This window comes from Apostichopus japonicus, chromosome 4 (assembly GCF_037975245.1).
Source record: "Apostichopus japonicus isolate 1M-3 chromosome 4, ASM3797524v1, whole genome shotgun sequence".
Taxonomy (NCBI): Eukaryota; Metazoa; Echinodermata; class Holothuroidea; order Aspidochirotida; family Stichopodidae; genus Apostichopus; species Apostichopus japonicus.
Genome location: NC_092564.1, coordinates 28,005,808 through 28,025,745, shown reverse-complemented (window position 1 = coordinate 28,025,745; position 19,938 = coordinate 28,005,808). Strand labels below are relative to the sequence as shown.

The 19,938-nt window shown below is 38.0% G+C and overlaps 1 protein-coding gene across 20 annotated transcripts in view; it reads right to left on the bottom strand.

Annotated features, from left to right (window-relative positions):
• Nucleotides 1-19,938, bottom strand: part of LOC139967050 (speckle targeted PIP5K1A-regulated poly(A) polymerase-like) — a 59,403-nt gene that overhangs the window by 35,108 nt on the left and 4,357 nt on the right. For 15 of the 20 annotated variants that reach the window (XM_071970715.1, XM_071970716.1, XM_071970706.1 and 12 more), the window contains exons 1-8: nucleotides 17,178-17,319; nucleotides 15,862-16,052; nucleotides 14,418-14,651; nucleotides 13,490-13,738; nucleotides 12,009-12,295; nucleotides 10,691-10,914; nucleotides 8,897-8,989; nucleotides 3,888-7,120 (exon numbers count right to left, since the gene is read on the bottom strand). In XM_071970715.1, the coding sequence (XP_071826816.1) occupies nucleotides 6,096-7,120; nucleotides 8,897-8,989; nucleotides 10,691-10,914; nucleotides 12,009-12,295; nucleotides 13,490-13,738; nucleotides 14,418-14,651; nucleotides 15,862-16,052; nucleotides 17,178-17,253 (2,379 nt within the window). In that variant the 5' untranslated portion in view covers nucleotides 17,254-17,319 and the 3' untranslated portion in view covers nucleotides 3,888-6,095. Of the gene's footprint in view, nucleotides 1-3,887; nucleotides 7,121-8,896; nucleotides 8,990-10,690; nucleotides 10,915-12,008; nucleotides 12,296-13,489; nucleotides 13,739-14,417; nucleotides 14,652-15,861; nucleotides 16,053-17,177; nucleotides 17,320-19,938 lie in introns of those variants that run through there. The other 5 variants (XM_071970708.1, XM_071970714.1, XM_071970725.1 and 2 more) reach the window with 4 other exon arrangements.

Here is a 19,938-nt window from a genome sequence, read left to right as displayed (position 1 = left end):
GCCTTGTACATATAGGGCTCCTGGAAGCTATTTGGTTATTAGGAAATGGGGGCACCTCTAGTTTTGCATGTTAAATAGAGATCTGAGGTATAGTTTGCCAACAAAGCATGTTTGTTGATGCCTGTTAAATATAGATCTGAGGTTTAGTTTGCCTACAAAACAGGTTTGTTAAAGCCTTGTACATATAGGACTCCTGGAAGCTATTTGGTTATTAGGAAATGGGGGCACCTCTAGTTTGCATGTTAAATATAGATCTGAGGTTGAGTTTGCCAACAAAGCAGGTTTGTTGATGCCTTGTACATATAGGGTTCCTGGGAGCTATTTGGTTTAGAAGCTCCACTGAGGTCTCAAAGTGTCTAACTGCCATCCAGAAGCAGGTAGTAATGATACTATTAACAATATACAACAATTAACCTTGCTACATGACATACAAGTCATGTCCTACAGATATACTATGCTGAAGTAAATTGCTCCTGCACAGGCAACAATGTAGGAGGTTTGCTATCCCTGTTAATTTGCATAATAATTAGCATACATATATTACCTTGATTATTTTGGACAGCAGGCTTTGCAACATTAAACAATACGCTTGAATTTGCTGACCGCTTCCAAATAATTATCTAATTGCCTGCCGTCTATGCAACCTGAATTGAAGTGTACATATGTCCCTCATTGTAGTATATAAGCAGCAACAAAATTAAAGAAAGAGCATACCAAAAGTTGAAGCAAGGAAAAAAGAACGGAATTTAAAAAAAAAATCAACATGCGTGCAAGTGTGAATTAATATCCAGCCAAACCCACCCACCCCCTTAATCAACCACTGATATAGTGACAACATGCATTTAACAGAAACTCAACAATTTGCAAGCATAATACTATATAAAACTTTCATTAGACCAATATCAGAGACATATAAATCATGTCAAGCAACCCAAGACTGATAGTTTGGTAAGGAAATGAATAGTAACTGTACACATTAGCAAAGTGTCCGAAGGTAAGAAATATCTTAGTATACTATAGGCCTCCACAAAAATGTATTTATTGCTTTCCCTTTTGTGCAAGTGTGTAACAAATTTGGTTTCCCTTTAGCAAGAACAACTTACCAATTATAGTAGTTAGGTAAGTACATGAAACACCATGTGCCCTGTTGTATTTATACTATTTTTGTTGTTGTTGCAAGATCAACTACTTTCCTGTGCAGGCAAGTAAAATGTTTGATTTCTTGCAAGAAAAGTGGATTTGTAGAACCATGAGCTATATTGTGACAAGTATAATAGGTGGATACATCCCCCCTATTAGACCAACCCCCCCCAAGAGTTCCCCTACCTGCAGATACTAAATTCAAACATGCAATGACTTTTACTGAGAAATATCCAGTAAATATTGAACCATATTGCATTTAGGTACTATATACATTTCAAACATTTCTCAAAGGGAGAGGTGGACACCACTCCCTTTGTCAACCCCCTCCCTCCCACTCTCAGACACCAAATGACCCACTGTCACCAGGCTTCCCAAATGACCCACTTAAGCACAACAAAGACATCTCTCCAACCCTTTCCATGTAAATTACCATGAAGGTATCCCATTGCTAGCTAGTAAATCAACTGTAATTATAATTTTACCACACTAGGGTGTGATATTATGACTTTTACCTCTCCCTGACTTCTGTAGCTCTCACCTCCCTCATCTATTTTGGTTTCTAACTAGGCCATTAACAACAGTCAGTCTCATCAATCTATAGCCCCCCCCCCCCACCCCTCAACCTGCCAAACATATATATGTACGTCCCAGTAGTAATACTACATGAAATACTTGTAAGCGTTACCTGACAGAGATGGGAATGTTCATTAGTTTAAATGATGTCATTTTCTACATCTCTTACCAATATTTTAAATTCAGTATTATGTGATATAATTTTGTTGCTAAATTTACTACGTGCTAGTGAGCCAATTCTAAAATCCTGTAACGTGAATCCTACAACACCAAAATTTCTCTTGATCACAATTCCTATTGCATAAATATTTGTACTTTGTCACTGAATTTCACCATATCCACACTGGGACATGTAGGAAAAAAGTGTAATTTAATTAATATACGTTCTATATGAAATTGTGTGAGCATACTGATTTTATAAAGGTCCACTCTCAAGTATTATTTCTCTAAGCATTGTAAGCAAGTGTTACTTTATGAAAATTAGCACTGTTATTCAGCAGAATGTAATCCTAATTCATATGACACTTTTCAATTTAAAGATGAAGTTTTGCTTTGATATGTCACAATAATAGAACATTTTTGTGCAGTTCATAGCCCTCAACCTTCTCCACTGTTTTATGTATGCACCTTTAAGCTATACTCAATATCATGAATGCATTTAGTGCTGAGGTCAACTCCTCAGTGTAGTTCTCATTGCTAATATTAACTTTTGTGTTGTAAACTTCTTTAATACTCTGCTCAAAACCTATTGGCTTCATATGAATACTAAATCAACCTAGTATGAAATGCAACCTTTCTCCTTCACAGATATTTTGTGTGACTTGTAAACTGGAGAAAATAAAGTCTTATTTTTATTAAATTAGTCAATGTATAAAGTAAACTTTGACATCCAAACTTTGAAAGCTTTAAAATCCATAGATATGGTAGGTATTGCTTTCTGAATCTTTGCACATTGTAACCTAAAGAGCAATTGTTTCAAAAGAAGATGTTAAACGGTTGACAAATGCACACAAAGTCCTGTAAACTCCCAAAAAGCCTTTCAAAACGTTTGATTATTCACCACTCAAATGCCACCACTCTTGGCAAAAATTGTTTATGTGAATTCATGTCCATACTCCAGTTATTTGTCCTCATTAGATATGATTAAACAATTTCATGCATCACTAACAATTAAAATAAAATAAAATAAAACTGTTAGCAAACTGCTTATCCACTAGAGAGCCTGTGTAATAGAATGTTTAAAAGTAAGTTGGCCTGACGTTTCTATCCTAGCAGGATCTTCTTCAGAGGCTAAATGACAAGTAACAGAAGGGACAAAAACACACACAGAATACAGACAGGTTAATGAGCATGGTGAACACAATGAGATACATGTAAGGGGATTGGTAGACAAGGGATGGAGAGAAGAAAGCAACAGGGGAAGAGGAGAGGTAGGAGATAAACAGTGGAGGGACAAAGGGAGGATTAAAGCAGCATTTTGCGTTTGGTCGCCGTTTTCTACTTTATTGACATGTCCATCAAGTTTTTCACATATATCAATCACAAAACAGCAAACCAAGATATTAGCCAAGTTTTTCCTTGCCAACATCGTTAATTGGCGAGTAATTAAGGATATTTGCAGAAAATGAGAAAAGTGTCCACGACAAATTTCCACATTTAAAATTAATCGCATACAGTTCCCCCAAACCCACTAGTTTGAATTCAACCAATCAGAGATGCAGGTTTAGTTATGAGCCGTTGCTAAAAATAGATTGAAGACTTTGCGTTGGTACAACCAAGGAGTTGTTATGGAACTCCCTGATACAACTGCCATATAGACTGTACACAAATCAAGCGTGATGTTATATTACGTATTTGTCAATGACTTTCGTAGTGTTTAAATATTCATATTATGGGCAAGGTTTATTGGGATCCCAACAGAAAATATCTTGGAGTAAAACAAAGTTGAAAGTTGCAAATTTTTCAACTTTTATGCCACCATTTGAAGTAAGATTTAAATAGATAAGCTAGTTATGTATGTCGTTATGGCATAGTGGAGTCAGTGAGGTTGAGAAAAATTATAGAAAAGGACGCAAAATGCTGCTTTAAAGGAACCTGGTAGGGAATAAACTGGAGAAGGACAAAGACAGAAAGGTGTGGAGAAAAAAAACTTACAATTAAAGATGACTTACCAAAGAATATGTTACTATAGCCAATTGTGGGTAGTCAGCCATTCAATATTGATGAAATATGGAATTCTCAGTTTGTAAGAATCTCTGCCACACCTGTATAATACAAAAAACAAACATTCTTCAATACAATATCCATAACTGTTTAAACTGTGTTCTCAGTGATGTACATCATAAATTATATTTCAATGAAGTATAGTTTTTGTACATAATGCAAGACCCCTGATGTTTAAGTCTTATATGTCTACTGTAACAACTTCCTGAAGTATTATACTAAAATAAACAGATAACTTGGAAGTTTCTTTATATTGGCTTGGTGGTCAACAGTCTTCCCTGCTTAATGACACATACTTGAATTAATAAAGCAAATTTTGTTTCATGCAATAACATGCCCTGATTTTCCTTCATACAACACATGTTAGCTAATTAACCAGACATATTAAAATGATTTGGTGATAATTTGATGAAGATCAAAGAGATTCTTGACCATACAAAATTACCCATTTGGAGCTAAGAAAAAGATATGAATTACTTAAAATGATAACTTGATGAATCTCTGCAAATCATTGGTCGAAAGGCCTTATTACATAATTAATAAAGATAATAGGAATCACTCACCTAAGGTATTAGTACATCACAGCTTCAAATGATCCCATACTTTCTTGGAATTATTTGTGGCAATTCCATGCAATTAGTGTACAAATTACATTAATCTTTTCCTCAATTACCGGTGCTCGGGTTTTTTTTAGTTATGATTTGTATTATGTCACCAGATGTGTTTACAAAATGCCAGTTACAGCTTGCATTCTGGAAATTAAATTATTATATTTGCAAGCTATGTTACTAGTTACAATAAATGACCATTATAATGACCATTTGTATCTATTTGTGATGAAAATATCACACTAGTGGCTTGGATATACATCAAATGTATCTTGTTATAGTAATGACATTACTTTACCGCACACCAATGCCAAGTACCGATTCAGGATAAACATTTTTCTCTCTGCTGTATGAATCTATCAACTTTAACAATTTCTTTTGGAAAGCACTTTATATAAAATTGCTAAAGAATGCAAAGGCATTGTAACTTTAACCTCGCTTGGGGAGGGGGATATTAAAATTGAGCAGAAATGAGAAGTGAAAGGGATCAGATCACATCTTAAATCTTAGTGAAATATTACCAGATCCCTCTAGGCATGGTAGAGCATAAGTGCTAGGGTAGTGGGGAGACAGGTAAGCAAGAAAGCAAATTAAATACATTATTTTCCCTTTTTTCATTTATTCCGACAGCACAATTTCTATACTGCTGTGAAAGCAATAGTTTGCAGCAGATTAAAATCACACAAGACAAAATTGTGGCAGTATTTAAGAACCTGCACAAGTTCAGTCAAACATGAAAGTTAAAACAATAGTCCAGGTCAAAACTTTGTTTGATATGTTAAAGAGGAACAGAATATAGGCAAATTCTAGTGAATTTTGCATTCAATTCCACTGTACCGTTTTTGAGATATTGACAATTGAAGTTGCCAAATTTCGATCCAAAAGTGAACTTGGAGCAAACAGGTGTGACACCATTGTTGCACACTGATAAATAATGTTTTGGTTTTCCTTTAAAATTTTTGTCTAATTTTATACTCCACAATTGGACGCATCCATAATGTGAATGTACCATAGGTATTGGTATTTTATAAACATCACATCCCCTTTTAGACAAACTAGTAACCAAATCCAAGGTCAAATCAAAAATCACCAGAATGCTCAGTTTATGTTCCACTTTAACACATCCCAAAAAAATTTTGACCTGGACTATTCTTTTAATTGTATGGAGGGGTGTGAACAAATTCAGTACCCAGTAAGGACACTGTACATTTTCAATGTTACTATCAGGCTGACATATTTCTCTGACAGCACCATCATGTACACTTATACATACACATGCGCATACACCCATGCACATACCATCACCATCACATAGATATCTTTTGCCACCTGCAAGGAATCAAACTTGCAGTATAAAGTTCATTTCCAAAGTCATAAATGAAAAGAACTGAACAGTGATTACTGGTATCAAATGATGCATCTCTTTGTATAAAACTGCAGACAATAAAGAAACCTTACACAATACTGAATTTCAACCTCTTTCAGCTGGTCAACTCTCCTCCCACCCGCCCCCCCCCCCCCCAACTCCTACCTTAATAAAAAAAATACTTAAAACCTATATTCTTCCACTATTTTTGGAAGAAAACTTTCCAGGAAGTGATAAAATAATTTAAAAGCTGCTTCTCCTTTGAGGGGTATCATAGCAAACCGGACAAAGGTATTGTCTTTAATCTCCCTGGTGACCTCAAGATGAAACTCTGTTAACGTTTCATCTCTGTCTTGACCGTTACCGGTTTCTTCAATTAGTTTCTCGGTCACTAACTTTTCCAACACCAATCCGCTGCTGGAGGAACTACCAGACCTCTGCAGAGTTCTCCTCATCTTTCTCCGTCCGACCCAGATATCATGTTTAAGAGAGCACGAATACATCACAGGCTTTATATCTGCAGTCAATCCGTCTTTGTCATTTTCATTTTCTTGCATTCTTTGCCTTTTAGTCGGAGGCTCCTGCTCTTCTGGATCCACCTCCATCTTTGACTCGGTCGTTTCCTCTGAGTCTGCTCTGCTTGAGGTTTCCTCGGCCAAGTCTGCTCGTACCTTTTCACAAGAGACTGTCAATGTGTCCCTAAGCACCTCAAGCAACACACATGTGATCCTCTCAGCCCAAGCTTCCTTGAGTCTCTCGGGATCGACGTGGATCCGCGAGAGCTCCTCCGTTAGATGTTCATCTTTCATCGGGAATTCTAAGCGGTAATTTCCTGGCCTTGCGACTTGTTCCCGAGGATGGAGACCAAACAGCATCTGTATCCCCCACAGAGGTCTTGCCTCTTTCACATCCACAACATTCCTTACCTGATTCTGAAAGCCTGAGGACTTGCAAGTAACAGCTGCTTTCTTTATCTCCTGTGAGAGAATCTTCACAGTTTTTTCATTCACATTTGATGTGGTGTTATGGGTTAGTTCCAATGGGTCTTGGATATTTAAACACCCTCTCTTGAACTGTCCGTCACTCGATGGGTTTGCCACTGTTGGAATTTCACCGATGGGGAGGAGTTTACCCACCCTTGGGCATAAGCAGTTGACTGCCCAGTCGATGTTTGAATAGTATTCAAAGAACGATTGCATTAGATCTCCTGGAACGAAACAAACAAAATATGATAATTCGGGTCAACTTTCAGTCAAAAGCTATCAAGTTATATGAGAATCAAAATAAAACAAAACTGTTAGCAAACTGCTTATCCATTTAGGAGCCTGTGTGCGAGAATGTGTTTAAGTAAGTGGGCCTGATGTTTCATTCCTACCAGGATCTTCTTCGGAGACTGAATGTACTGAGAGTAATAATTATCAACCATTAGGACTGCATGAAGAACAGTATTAAGTTACCCTTGGGTTTCCAACAAATGGAGCAATTGTGTTGATTATGCATTCCTTCTGGTTGTGGAGAAGCAAACAAAGGCCCAAGATGACCTTTGACATAAATGACCAAAGATGACCTACAGTATTACATAAAAGGCCCAAGATGACCTTCGACATAAAGGCCCAAGATGACCTTTGACATGAAAGGCCTCAGATGACCTTTGACATAAAATTTCTGATCATGCCAAAAGATCTGATAAAATTCATAATATAATAAATCGGAACTGTTGGTGAAATTTCATTTCCATTGAAACATATGAAGCATTGCACAAAGAGGATTTCACAATTGGCAGACAGACAAGATTGCTGACGATGTTAATACTTTCTAAGGTAACTGTCATCACATGATCATGAGGTATACTTTCATTACATTTCAACAAGAAGCATCTTCAGCCCATGCATGGTAATATGTTAAACACTGGATGCGGTGATGTGGAATGTGGATGTTGAATATTTCAACACCCTGTTTTCGGTGATGGGGAGGATGTTCCCCAACAATCTTTCACAAGCAAATAAAAGAAGTATATAATTTTCTTCCCTCTTGGAGGAATGTATGTGAGTAGTATTAGATGTATTAGTATTATCAGATGTATTATTAATATCAGATTCATCATTACTATCAGATGTACTATTAATATTATTATCAGATGTATCATTATTATCAAATGTATTATAATCAGTTTTTGGTAATAGAATAGGATTCCAATCTTTGCATATACTTCCAAAAAGTCCCCTCTAACCCCCCCACCCCTTCTATTTTTTCTTGATAGCTTGTTTGTTTGTTTCCTTTTTATGAATCATTTTTCATACTTTGCTTCTTCATTCATTCCTGTCCTGTCAGACACTTCAATGAATCTGAGATAAGTAATCGAGTCCTTCATTTATTTTCCTCAGACATTTGACATGATATCTTAAGTGGTCTCAGGTCAAGCCTTTCTGACTAGTAACATAACAGATTTAAAATGAAAATTATTTTTAGTGTTTGGAACAATTTGTTCTTGTTGATACTGTTCTAAAAGAACTTGCTTTAAATATTATAAGGTATTCCCAACACCCTGTCATTGAAAAGGGTATTTTGAGAACTGTCAAAATGGAAATATATATTACAAATACATCAACTTTAAATGGACCAACTTGACTTCAAGAGTCCTGATATCTAGAGACCAAGACCATGAAAATGTAAATAAAATTAAAATGTCAATAAAATTACAAGAAATGAGAAACCCATTACAATTTGTCTCAACACAACGCTTAGATACATTCATCGCTATGCACTCTTTTAATATTGGTTAACATGCTTATTTGAAATTGGTTCAAAGCCATATTCATATAAATATTCTTTGACTTATAAAGTCGGGCAAGTTAAGAACAATTTAAAACCAAAATAAATTGCCAGTGGCATGTGTGTAGCAATGGACTAATAATAGGAAGAGAAGCAATAATCAGCCTACTTTAACAATACACAATCTGCTGATAACATCACTACTACATACCTGGCTTGTCATCTTCCCGTCTTCTACGATACATAGTACAGTCCAGACGTAAGCTGCAGTCCCAGCCATCAATAATCAGCTGTTCCTCACAGCCTGTATACAAAAAAAAAAAAACAGTCAAATGCAGAACAACATAAGGGATGGCTTGTTGCAAACTCAACCAATCCCATCCTAATAACATCCACATGATTACAGTAGCAGCAAGGGCAGTACATATCCCGTCCATCCTTCTCTGGACGTGGACTTGAGACTCTGACTGGGGTTGGCTTGGGCTCGAACCTGTCTTTGGACTGTACTCAGACATCATAGTCAGCCCCCTAGCAAAGTCAAATCAAATGGTTATAGTGTATTAAAACTGTCATAGTGTCTTGTTATATGCCAGATCTGACTACCCCACGACTACAACACGGTTGAGTGTTGGTTGACTATAACTGACCAGTACTTCCATGGTACGAGGGTCATACTGACTATCCCATGACTACAACACTGGTTGAGTGTTGGTTAACTATAACTGACCAGTACTTCCATAGTACGAGGGTCATACTGACTGTCCCACGACTTCGGCACTGGTTGAGTGTTGGTTGACTATAACTGACCAGTACTTCCATGGTACGAGAGTCATACTGACTGTCCCACGACTTCGGCACTGGTTGAGTGTTGGTTGACTATAACTGACCAGTACTTCCATGGTACGAGGGTCATACTGACTGTCCCACGACCGCAACACTGGTTGAGTGTTGGTTGACTATAACTGACCAGTACTTCCATGGTACGAGGGTCATACTGACTGTCCCACGACTACAGCACTGGTTGAGTGTTGGTTGACTATAACTGACCAGTACTTCCATGGTACGAGGGTCATACTGACTGTCCCACGACTACAACACTGGTTGAGTGTTGGTTGACTATAACTGACCAGTACTTCCATGGTACGAGGGTCATACTGACTGTCCCACGACTACAACACTGGTTGAGTGTTGGTTAACTATAACTGACCAGTAATTCCATGGTACGAGGGTCATACTGACTGTCCCACGACTACAACACTGGCTGAGTGTTGGTTGACTATAACTGACCAGTACTTCCATGGTACGAGGGTCATACTGACTGTCCCATGACTACAACACTGGTTGAGTGTTGGTTAACTATAACTGACCAGTACTTCCATTGTTCTTGTTTGTGAAGACTATACTTGCAGAGCAAGTGTGTTCTTTTGCTTTAGATGGAAGTGCACTTTCCATACTGTAGGTTAAATCCTAATAAGTAAGTGTGTTCTTTTGCAATATGGAAGTGCACTTTCCATAGGATAAATCCTAAAAAGTAAGCCTAACTGTGATGATAAGGTCACAAATGGTGAATTACTGTGCATGCACACACAATGACAAACACATACACACACTACCACCATTGCAGATGATTCACGTTACCGTTGGCAAGAAATTAAAACAAAAAACAAAACATTTCACAGAATATTTGTGGGACATAAGCTATTGCATTATTAAAATAAATCATAAAATAAAACTCAAATAGGAGCAGCCCACTGGTTTTAGTCACGCTGATCACACACAGTTTGATTGAAGAATATCAAATTGAGAATAAATATTATATTATATATTGGTTTGGTCAAAGTATTGGAAAATTAGTTACTCAACGCAACATACAGTTTTCGAAGGCATGGAAACCTAACCAGCCTTATAGGGACACACCAGCAATTCACACAGTAAGTGTTTTAATGAGGCATAATATAAAACCACATGAATACATTTTCACAATGGCAGAGAAGAATGAACAAACCTGCAGCTTCTCTGAGCTCCTCAATTGTGGGGATGATTCCCTTGGTCTGTAGGAAGAGGATCACCATCCAGGTCAGGGCATAATTAGTCAATCTCGGGCCGGGTCCAGAATTCTCTGCGACATGGTTTAACTTTGCCCACCTCCTGATCAGTAGGATCAATGGTCGCACCACTGGGTCCAGAGTACAGTAGAAGTGTATCAGCTCTGTGTTTCTTAGGACCAACCTTTCGGAGAAATAAAAAAAACGACAGTGGGTTAAAATATCCATCTCTCAATATAAGAAGAAAATGTGAAAGGCATTCTTTAGGTGTTCTTTATGCTTTAAGATGTAACTGCAATTTACACACAGTGGAATACAATCCTCTGGAAAGAAGCACAAGAGGGAGTGTGGTGACGACCAGTTTCAAGGTAGGTAAATACTTTCATTTCTTTCTACGGTACTTTTAAAACAATACTCTTCTTTCATGTATGTTTGTGTACCTCTTTAGTTGTCATTGCATTTGGAGAAAAAAGGGTTCTCTCAATTGCAACTACAAAAAGTGAGACATTTTGTCAAGTAAAGTACTCTTCACCTTGAGACTGTTTAGTGTTATATATGAATACTATAAATCAATTAAAACAGTGACACTATTGGAACACAAAAGGTGGAAGACCCCCCCCAACCTCCCCTACTCTGCCCCCTACCCTTTTGGCAATCAATTGGGTACTTTCGTCTCTTAATTGATCAAGGTCGACAGAGGTCAAAGTTGTTGTTTCTTTTCCTTCTAGTTTGATATAGGTACAATACATCCTAATAAAAATTGATCACTTTCCTGTACAAACCAAAAAGTCAAATAAGTTAGTGACACTCCTTGCAACATTTCACATGAGAGTATTTCATGTAACACTGGAAACAAGATTTCAACTTTGGAACTCCAGTTTGCAGGGTCCTACTTAATCTTGATCTCCATTGAACTTCAGAGAAAACAACAGACTCCTGTTCTCATTGTTGGTGGATATAAAACCCACTTTAGACGTTCACTTTAGGCTAAACGGAATGAGTCATTATGTTTACACTGTTTTCATACTCTGACCTGTTGACCATAAATGACCTTTGGCCTTTACAGAAACAACACATTTCTTGTACTAACCAAGATGGATCCACATACAAAGTATGAACTTCATCTAAACTTTACTTTTGGAATACAGTATTTTCAAGGATATTAAATGTTGACCTCTATTGACTTCAAATGACCTTTCGATCTCCACAGAAGACATAGGGTACTTTATACAACAAATGTAAATCATTCAACCTAAAAGTTAAGACAGGATCAATCACCTGTTATTCAAAATGATATCACAGTGCAGTCCTGAATCTTTGTGAACAAACTTGATGACAGGCTTCCTAGCAGAGGTGATGGTCTGCACCTTATGGCAGCTAGGTACACACTTTTGGATGATTTGGGCAACAAATTCCAAACATTCCTTCTCCGGAGCCTGATCAGGATCAAGAGTATCCTCCTCCATTTCAGAGCCATCGGATGCGGTAGTTGGGTTGGCCCCATCTGATTCTCCATCTGCATCTCGTGATGATGATGATGCTGCTGATGAGGATTCTTGAACTTGCTGTGGATGGAATAAACACTGCATGATTGGTTGAAGGGGGATGCACTCAAATTATATAAAATTAAGATTAAATAAAAAATACTAACTAATAAAAGCAACAAAATTAATGATCATACAACAAACCTTCTATACAAGAGAAAGAACATCCTAATCTACTATTGATAAAACAATAGTAAAATTCATTGTAATCCACATATTTCTCTATCTATTGTCACTAAATATGCAAATCTGAAGCAGGTTTTCGAACATTTGGACTTAAGGACTGGAAAGATTAAAAGTGAGAGGCCACTCTATCACATGACACAACTATCATCAGTTGAACTGATGGATGAGAACATTCAGCCATAGACTGGCTTACCTTTGTGAACATTTTGCAAGAAAATAAGCAGAAAGTCAACAGGCTTTTGTGATACCTTTGCCAAGTGTTATCTGAGAACATTGATTGTAAATCAAGTGTTTGTTTTGCCTGCAAATGACCTTTGTCTTCCACAGATACCATCAGAGCTCTGATACTCACTATTGAGGAATCCTGCATAGTAAGTGTGAAGTTCATCCCAAGTTTAGTTTTTTTTTTTCACTTGCCCAGACTAATACTGTGAGGCCAGACCAGTGAGCAATATCCCTAAAGCTGCTGCAAGGCCTTACATTTACAAAGAGCAATTGCGAGACGGAGCAGAAATAAGTAAACTAATGATAATTGATCATGTGACAAACGGCTACTAAGCTAGGCTATAGTAAAAGCACAAGATACATGCATGCCTATGAAGTTACAACACAGGACAGTATAGCATATAGGTGTAATCTGTATGGCAGCAGGTATGAGAGAGAGATTGCTGCCATGTGACATCATCTTATATACTAGGTCACTGCAAGGTCAAGCTAATTAGCATGGATCCTACCAAATTAGCATGGGCCATACCAAAGTCCAGATGAGGGTGTCCAAGAATGCTAGACTAAATACAGTGAATGGTTTGGGTCACTACACCCTCACCACCTATTCCTCCGTCACTATTTATTGACCTTTTAGTACTTGTCAATTTTCCATACCATGCATTTCCATGGCAACCTTTGCTATACTGATACAGCACTAATAGTCTGCAACAGCCAACTGACTAAAATATCATTACATGTATAGCAATGGGATAATAATAGCATGGTACTCCCTTTAATCTACAATACTAGCATGATACTTACTTCATGCTGTTTCAAGGAAGCAAATGTATACATCCAGGTTTCATCACTCCAATTTAAGCTGAGAAAAATGTCAAGATCGGAACCATTCCCACCACAGCCATTGACTGAGGACCCATACGGAAATACTCTGCAATTGGCAAAAAACTCCGAGAACACTTCCTGAAGTAGATGGCAAATCAAATAGCGTATCTGGAGGCTTGATGGTGACAAACTGATGTTTTCAGAGAGAGCAAAAAGTTGCTCGTCGATCTGTAGTATGAGAGAGACAAGACTATTAGCACTTTTAGCTCTAATACCTAGCATATATAGCACAGTAAGAAAGACAGTCCAGTCAAGGCTTGTTAAATATTTTAGGTTTCACAGGTCAACTTTTTTACTCAGAATACACTATAGATCCAGATGTTGCTCATTCCTGAAAACTTATTTGACCAAACAAAACAAAATGAAAAACAAAGAAAACAAAACAACACCTGCAAAATAAAGTGCGATAAAAACAACAAAACATTCACACCTACACAAAAGAATGAAACAATAGCATTGCCATTCATGACAGAATCCTTTTATAGAACAATGGTATTCACTATTCAAACTCTTTTGCTTGTTGAAACCAATTCTTCACACGAAACCTTCATCTTATCTACCACCCCAGACCCCTCGCCCCAGGGGCATATTGTGGCCTGGTCTATTGGGAGGTATCCCACTCTTTTCTTCAAAATTTTATGGTGACCCCCACCTCCCCCAAACTTTTGGCAACATTAAAACTGGACACAACTTCGAATAACCGGCCTGTATAAAACAGTTTCACCCTATTACAGTATAAAATAAACACATTTCTATCAACTTTAAAAACAACATCTCTGTGAAGTTCTATCAGCAGGTTTTGGTAAACTACTTTTTCTATCGACTGTGAGGGAGACTTGTGTCTTACTGTCTTTTTCTGCACTAGTTCTGCCATTAGCATCTGGGTCTCCAGTCTCAGGTTGTCTTCTTTCTTCTTCTTGCCCTCCAAGGCAGCGTTCCTCTGTGTGATGCCGCTGGACACAAACTCTCGGACTTCTCTTGGCCGTACCACTATGTGCAGTCCGTTCATCGTTTGCTTCTCTTCCTCCACGGCCTTGGCTACTGATTGCTTCTCCACGAATTCGACAATTGCATAGGCAGACTGCGAGAGTGTTGAGAAACGAAAGGAGAAACTGTGAGGTATACCGATATCAATTATATTTAAACATACCTTTCACCTCCATTAACTCTGTTAAAATAATGTTTAATAAAATACACTCGTTGCACACCAAAAACATCTTGAAACATTAATTGCACTTGCTCCTGATCCCAACAACTTGCCCTTGATCCCAACAAACACTTGCTTGTGTTTGTTGGGATCACAAAGAATATATATATATATTCTTTGGGGGAGGTTTGTTTAATGTTTTGTTTTCTGGTATCGAGGTAACTAGTTCCAGCAAACTGTGTATGTTGAGTGATTATATCCACAGTAGAAATATCCAAAATTTCCACATTTTCTAATTACAGAAGAGAAGTAAGTCCTTCTAAAGACAATTCCATCATATTACCTTATAAATACAAGAATTATGTGAATGAAAATTGAGCATGACAAAAAAAGGTTCAAAAGTAAGCACAGATCCAGTCCAGCCACCTATTGTAACACAACTGGCTAACATTCAGTCAGTGAAGTTATCAGAATTATTTTCCCCTTCTTTTCTTGTATAGTTTTAATGAAAGAGCCCTGAACTTGCTATTTAAAACTTCCTTTACATGAATTTTCTGTAACGAAATCATCACTTATTATTGCACATGACCTGCCATGCATGGCAAATAATCGTAAAAGTTGCAAAACTTAGGCAAATCGGCCATGCTAATCACTTTTGGTGAATGAATATCCATGTCTGAAACATTTTCAAGCAACCCCCATTCACCCCAAATTAATGAGAAACTTAACAACAAGACATGGGTATTGAAGGATTGCAATCAGAAAGTTTTGGTAAACATAAATGAACAGGGGATAATTTATATAGTATTGCAACGCAAAGTGTACAATATGGCACAATGCTATCAAATGCAAAGATATAGCAGTTTTACACACAAGGAACAATAGTAAATTTGTAATTAGACAAAATTCAGAGACTTCAATAACTATTAAACAATATTTGAACATTAAATTATTCCCTGATTTTTTCCTGAAATATGTTTGAGGAAGAAATATTTTTGTCACATTTTGTCAATGAAAGACGGTATGCCTTTTTCCTTGAAACAATGTGAACTATTTGCTGTCCAAAAATTACAGAACTTTGCAGAGTTGTAGGGAGTGCACTTTCTGCTAAAATAACAAGAGCCACCATTATAAATAAAGTTACCTTTTCCTTATCGATGATTATCCTTGATATGGGTCCAAATTTATTGAAATGTCCCATGAGTTCTAACTCTGAATTGGTCCTTCGTAAATTACCAACAAAAATACTTCTTTCTGTTTGCTCCTCTCTGGTAATCTTCAAGTTAACAAGTCTGCGATGTTTCTTGCCTTTCATATGATCAGTCACACACTGACCTGAGAAGAAGTAGAAAACTAAACATTGGAACGTTTTGTCTAAAAACTCAACACATCTGTGACCATCCAATCACTAAACACTGACTATGATATTAAAACGATATTCTGTAAAATGGGCAAGACGTTTGCTTGGCCAAGACTAAAAGCTGACAACTCTGGATAATATGTCATTTACTTCACCAAGCTTTACATCCTTAATTTGTAGGGGAATGGGTTGGGGGGGGGGGTGTTGGGGATGGAAGGAGGTCCCCAAGCAGAGTCTCAAAGCTTACAACATACACTACATAGTGGCCACCATAAATTGTACCTATACAACTTGAAAATTGATAAGGATGAATTTTGAGATATAAAGGGGCTCCCCTGTTTAAAACCGAAGTAGTTTCACAAATTATACCAGTCATAGAAATCATAAAGTTCTACCACGCTAAGGTGAACAGAATAGGCTATTAAAAATCTACTTTATTGGCTCAAATTATATCACGCTATAGCTAGGTAAGTTTTGTGATTACATAATCGACCTGCCACGGCTGTAAATCGAACTCAGGCTTTACAAAAAGCCTGCATATCTTCTTAACACCACTAGGCTCTTTTCTTTGTGTAAACACTGTGTGGAAATACATTTATGTCTACAGTGAATTTAATCATACAGTGTCACACCTAGACCCTCATACAAGCAAAAATATGTGGCAGGCAATGCAGACTATTTGGTAAAAGGAAGTCATTTTATGACCAAGGCAGGTCGATTACATAATCTCAAGAAACTTTTCCATGATACTGCGTGCTATAGTTGGGTCTATACAGCAGACCTGGTTATAGTTTAGGATCATGGAGAAATTGAATAAAGCATGCACCAGGATGCTTTCTTCCGACACCTTTATTCCTGCAGTATCTCTCCAAGTGTCCAAACATATTGCGTGACATTCTTTGCGAGCCAACTAAACCTAACTTATACTAAATACTTGGCAAATGTCACAGTATCAGCTACTGTAGGCTGTTTCGCACAAATGCTACCAACGATAATATGGGATTAAATCAAGTGCACCAAACCATCCGACTTAATACAAACGGGAAGATAACCATCTCCCAAAGACAGAAGCATTGACATAAGGTTTATTCCTGATATACCTGTTGCCAACCTGTTTCCACATATTTCGCATTCGAAGTGTTTCCCCTTCCTTTTTATGAAAGTGTCGAATTCCATTTTATGGTTGTGTGTTTGGTCGAAGTTTTGATTTCATCGCAAATACATGCAGCGGCTGAGGTTAGTTCCAAGGTGTTTCGACAACACAGCTAGGTGACCTCTAACGTCACTTCCGTTTCAGATTCGCTGATCGTATTGTGGAGTTTTGGGATGTGTTGGGGATAGAGATGAAGATGCTAGTTACTTTTAGAGCATTTTTAAAACGAAATGCATAAAATCAAGTCAACAAATGATGGAAAACGAAACATTCAGTGTGCGGTACTAACTGTTTGCATCACTAAGGTAAGCGAAACCCTCAGATCTAGGCCCTAGGTAAAGATGGTACACGAAACACTCAGTGCGCTGTACCAGGTGTCTGAATCACTGTGTCTGTGATGTGGTGTCGAAACACCCTTCATGGAATTCCAAGTGTTTGAATCACTGTGTCCTGGTGAAACCCTCAGAATGCAATACCAAGTTTTGTTGTCGAAACACCCTGAAACTAGCCTCAACTCGCTGTGTTGTCGAAACACCTTGACACTAACCTCAGTGAAACCCCTCAGAATGCAATACCAAGTTTTGTTGTCAAAACACCTTCAAACTAGCCTCAACTAGCTGCGTTGTCGAAACACCTTGACACTAATCTCTTTGTTGTCGAAACACCTTGAACCTAGTCTCAACTAGCTTCGTTATCGAAACACCTTGACCAACTAGCTGCGTTGTCGAAACACCCTGAAACTAGCTGCGTTGTCGAAACACCTTGACACTAATCTCAGTGAAACCCTCAGAATGCAATACCAAGTTTTGTTGTCGAAACACCTTGAACCTAGCCTAGCTGAGCTAGCTCTGTTGTCGAAACACCTTGACACTAACCTCAATTAAACCCTCAGAATGCATTACCAAGTATTGTTGTCGAAACACCTTGAAACTACTTCAACTAGCTGTGTTGTCGAAACACCTTGACACTAACCTCAGTGAAACCCCTCAGAATGCAATACCAAGTTTTGTTGTCAAAACACCTTCAAACTAGCCTCAACTAGCTGCGTTGTCGAAACACCTTGACACTAATCTCTTTGTTGTCGAAACACCTTGAACCTAGTCTCAACTAGCTGCGTTATCGAAACACCTTGACCAACTAGCTGCGTTGTCGAAACACCCTGAAACTAGCTGCGTTGTCGAAACACCTTGACACTAATCTCTTTGTTGTCAGAACACCCTAAAACTAGCCTAAACTAGCTGCATTGTCGAAACACCTTGACACTAATCTCAGTGAAACCCTCAGAATGCAATACCAAGTTTTGTTGTCGAAACACCTTGAACCTAGCCTAGCTGAGCTAGCTCTGTTGTCGAAACACCTTGACACTAGTTCAATTAAACCCTCAGAATGCATTACCAAGTATTGTTGTCGAAAAACCTTGAAACTACTTCAACTAGCTGTGTTGTCGAAACACCTTGACACTAACCTCAGTGAAACCCCTCAGAATGCAATACCAAGTTTTGTTGTCAAAACACCTTCAAACTAGCCTCAACTAGCTGCGTTGTCGAAACACCTTGACACTAATCTCTTTGTTGTCGAAACACCTTGAACCTAGTCTCAACTAGTTGCGTTATCGAAACACCTTGACCAACTAGCTGAGTTGTCGAAACACCCTGAAACTAGCTGCGTTGTCGAAACACCTTGACACTAATCTCTTTGTTGTCAGAACACCCTAAAACTAGCCTAAACTAGCTGCGTTGTCGAAACACCTTGACACTAATCTCAGTGAAACCCTCAGAATGCAATACCAAGTTTTGTTGTCGAAACACCTTGAACCTAGCCTAGCTGAGCTAGCTCTGTTGTCGAAACACCTTGACACTAACCTCAATTAAACCCTCAGAATGCATTACCAAGTATTGTTGTCGAAACACCTTGAAACTACTTCAACTAGCTGTGTTGTCGAAACACCTTGACACTAACCTCAGTGAAACCCCTCAGAATGCAATACAAAGTTTTGTTGTCGAAACACCTTGACACTAGCCTCAACTAGCTGTGTTGTTGAAACACCTTGACACTATAGCCTCATTGAAACCCTCAGAATGCATTACCAAGTATTGTTGTCGAAACACCTTGAAACTAGCCTCAACAAGCTGTGTTGTCGAAACACCTTGACACTAACCTCAGTGAAACCCTCAGAATGTAATACCAAGTCATCATTCATTCACTTCCCATGCTCCATTAATCCAATGCTTTATTCCTCACTGTGCCCCATTAATCTACCATACCCAATTCATCTAACACACCATTCACATACCTCCATTCATTCACCTACTAACCCCACCCACCTTTTGCCATCCACTGATCTACCAAATATACTTCTAACCATTTAGTCAGTCCAACCTTAATTACAACCTTTACTCACTCTATTGCAATTCAACACACCTAGCCTTTATTTTAGTCTGACATAAGTTTCTAAAAGAAACATGCACAACTTTTTTCCCATAGACACCAAATAGGGCTTACCTATTAACCAAATCAAATGTTATTAAAGTCTATTATATTTCCACTCCATTCTATTGACACTATTGTTTTTCTTTACTTCTTTTCCAGACGCTTTGTGGAGGTTGATCTGACAGATTTACATACAGAAGGACGGCTAACGTGTGAACATACAGAGAGACAAATGGACCAACAGACAAATGAACAGATGAACAGTATCGGTGTTATGT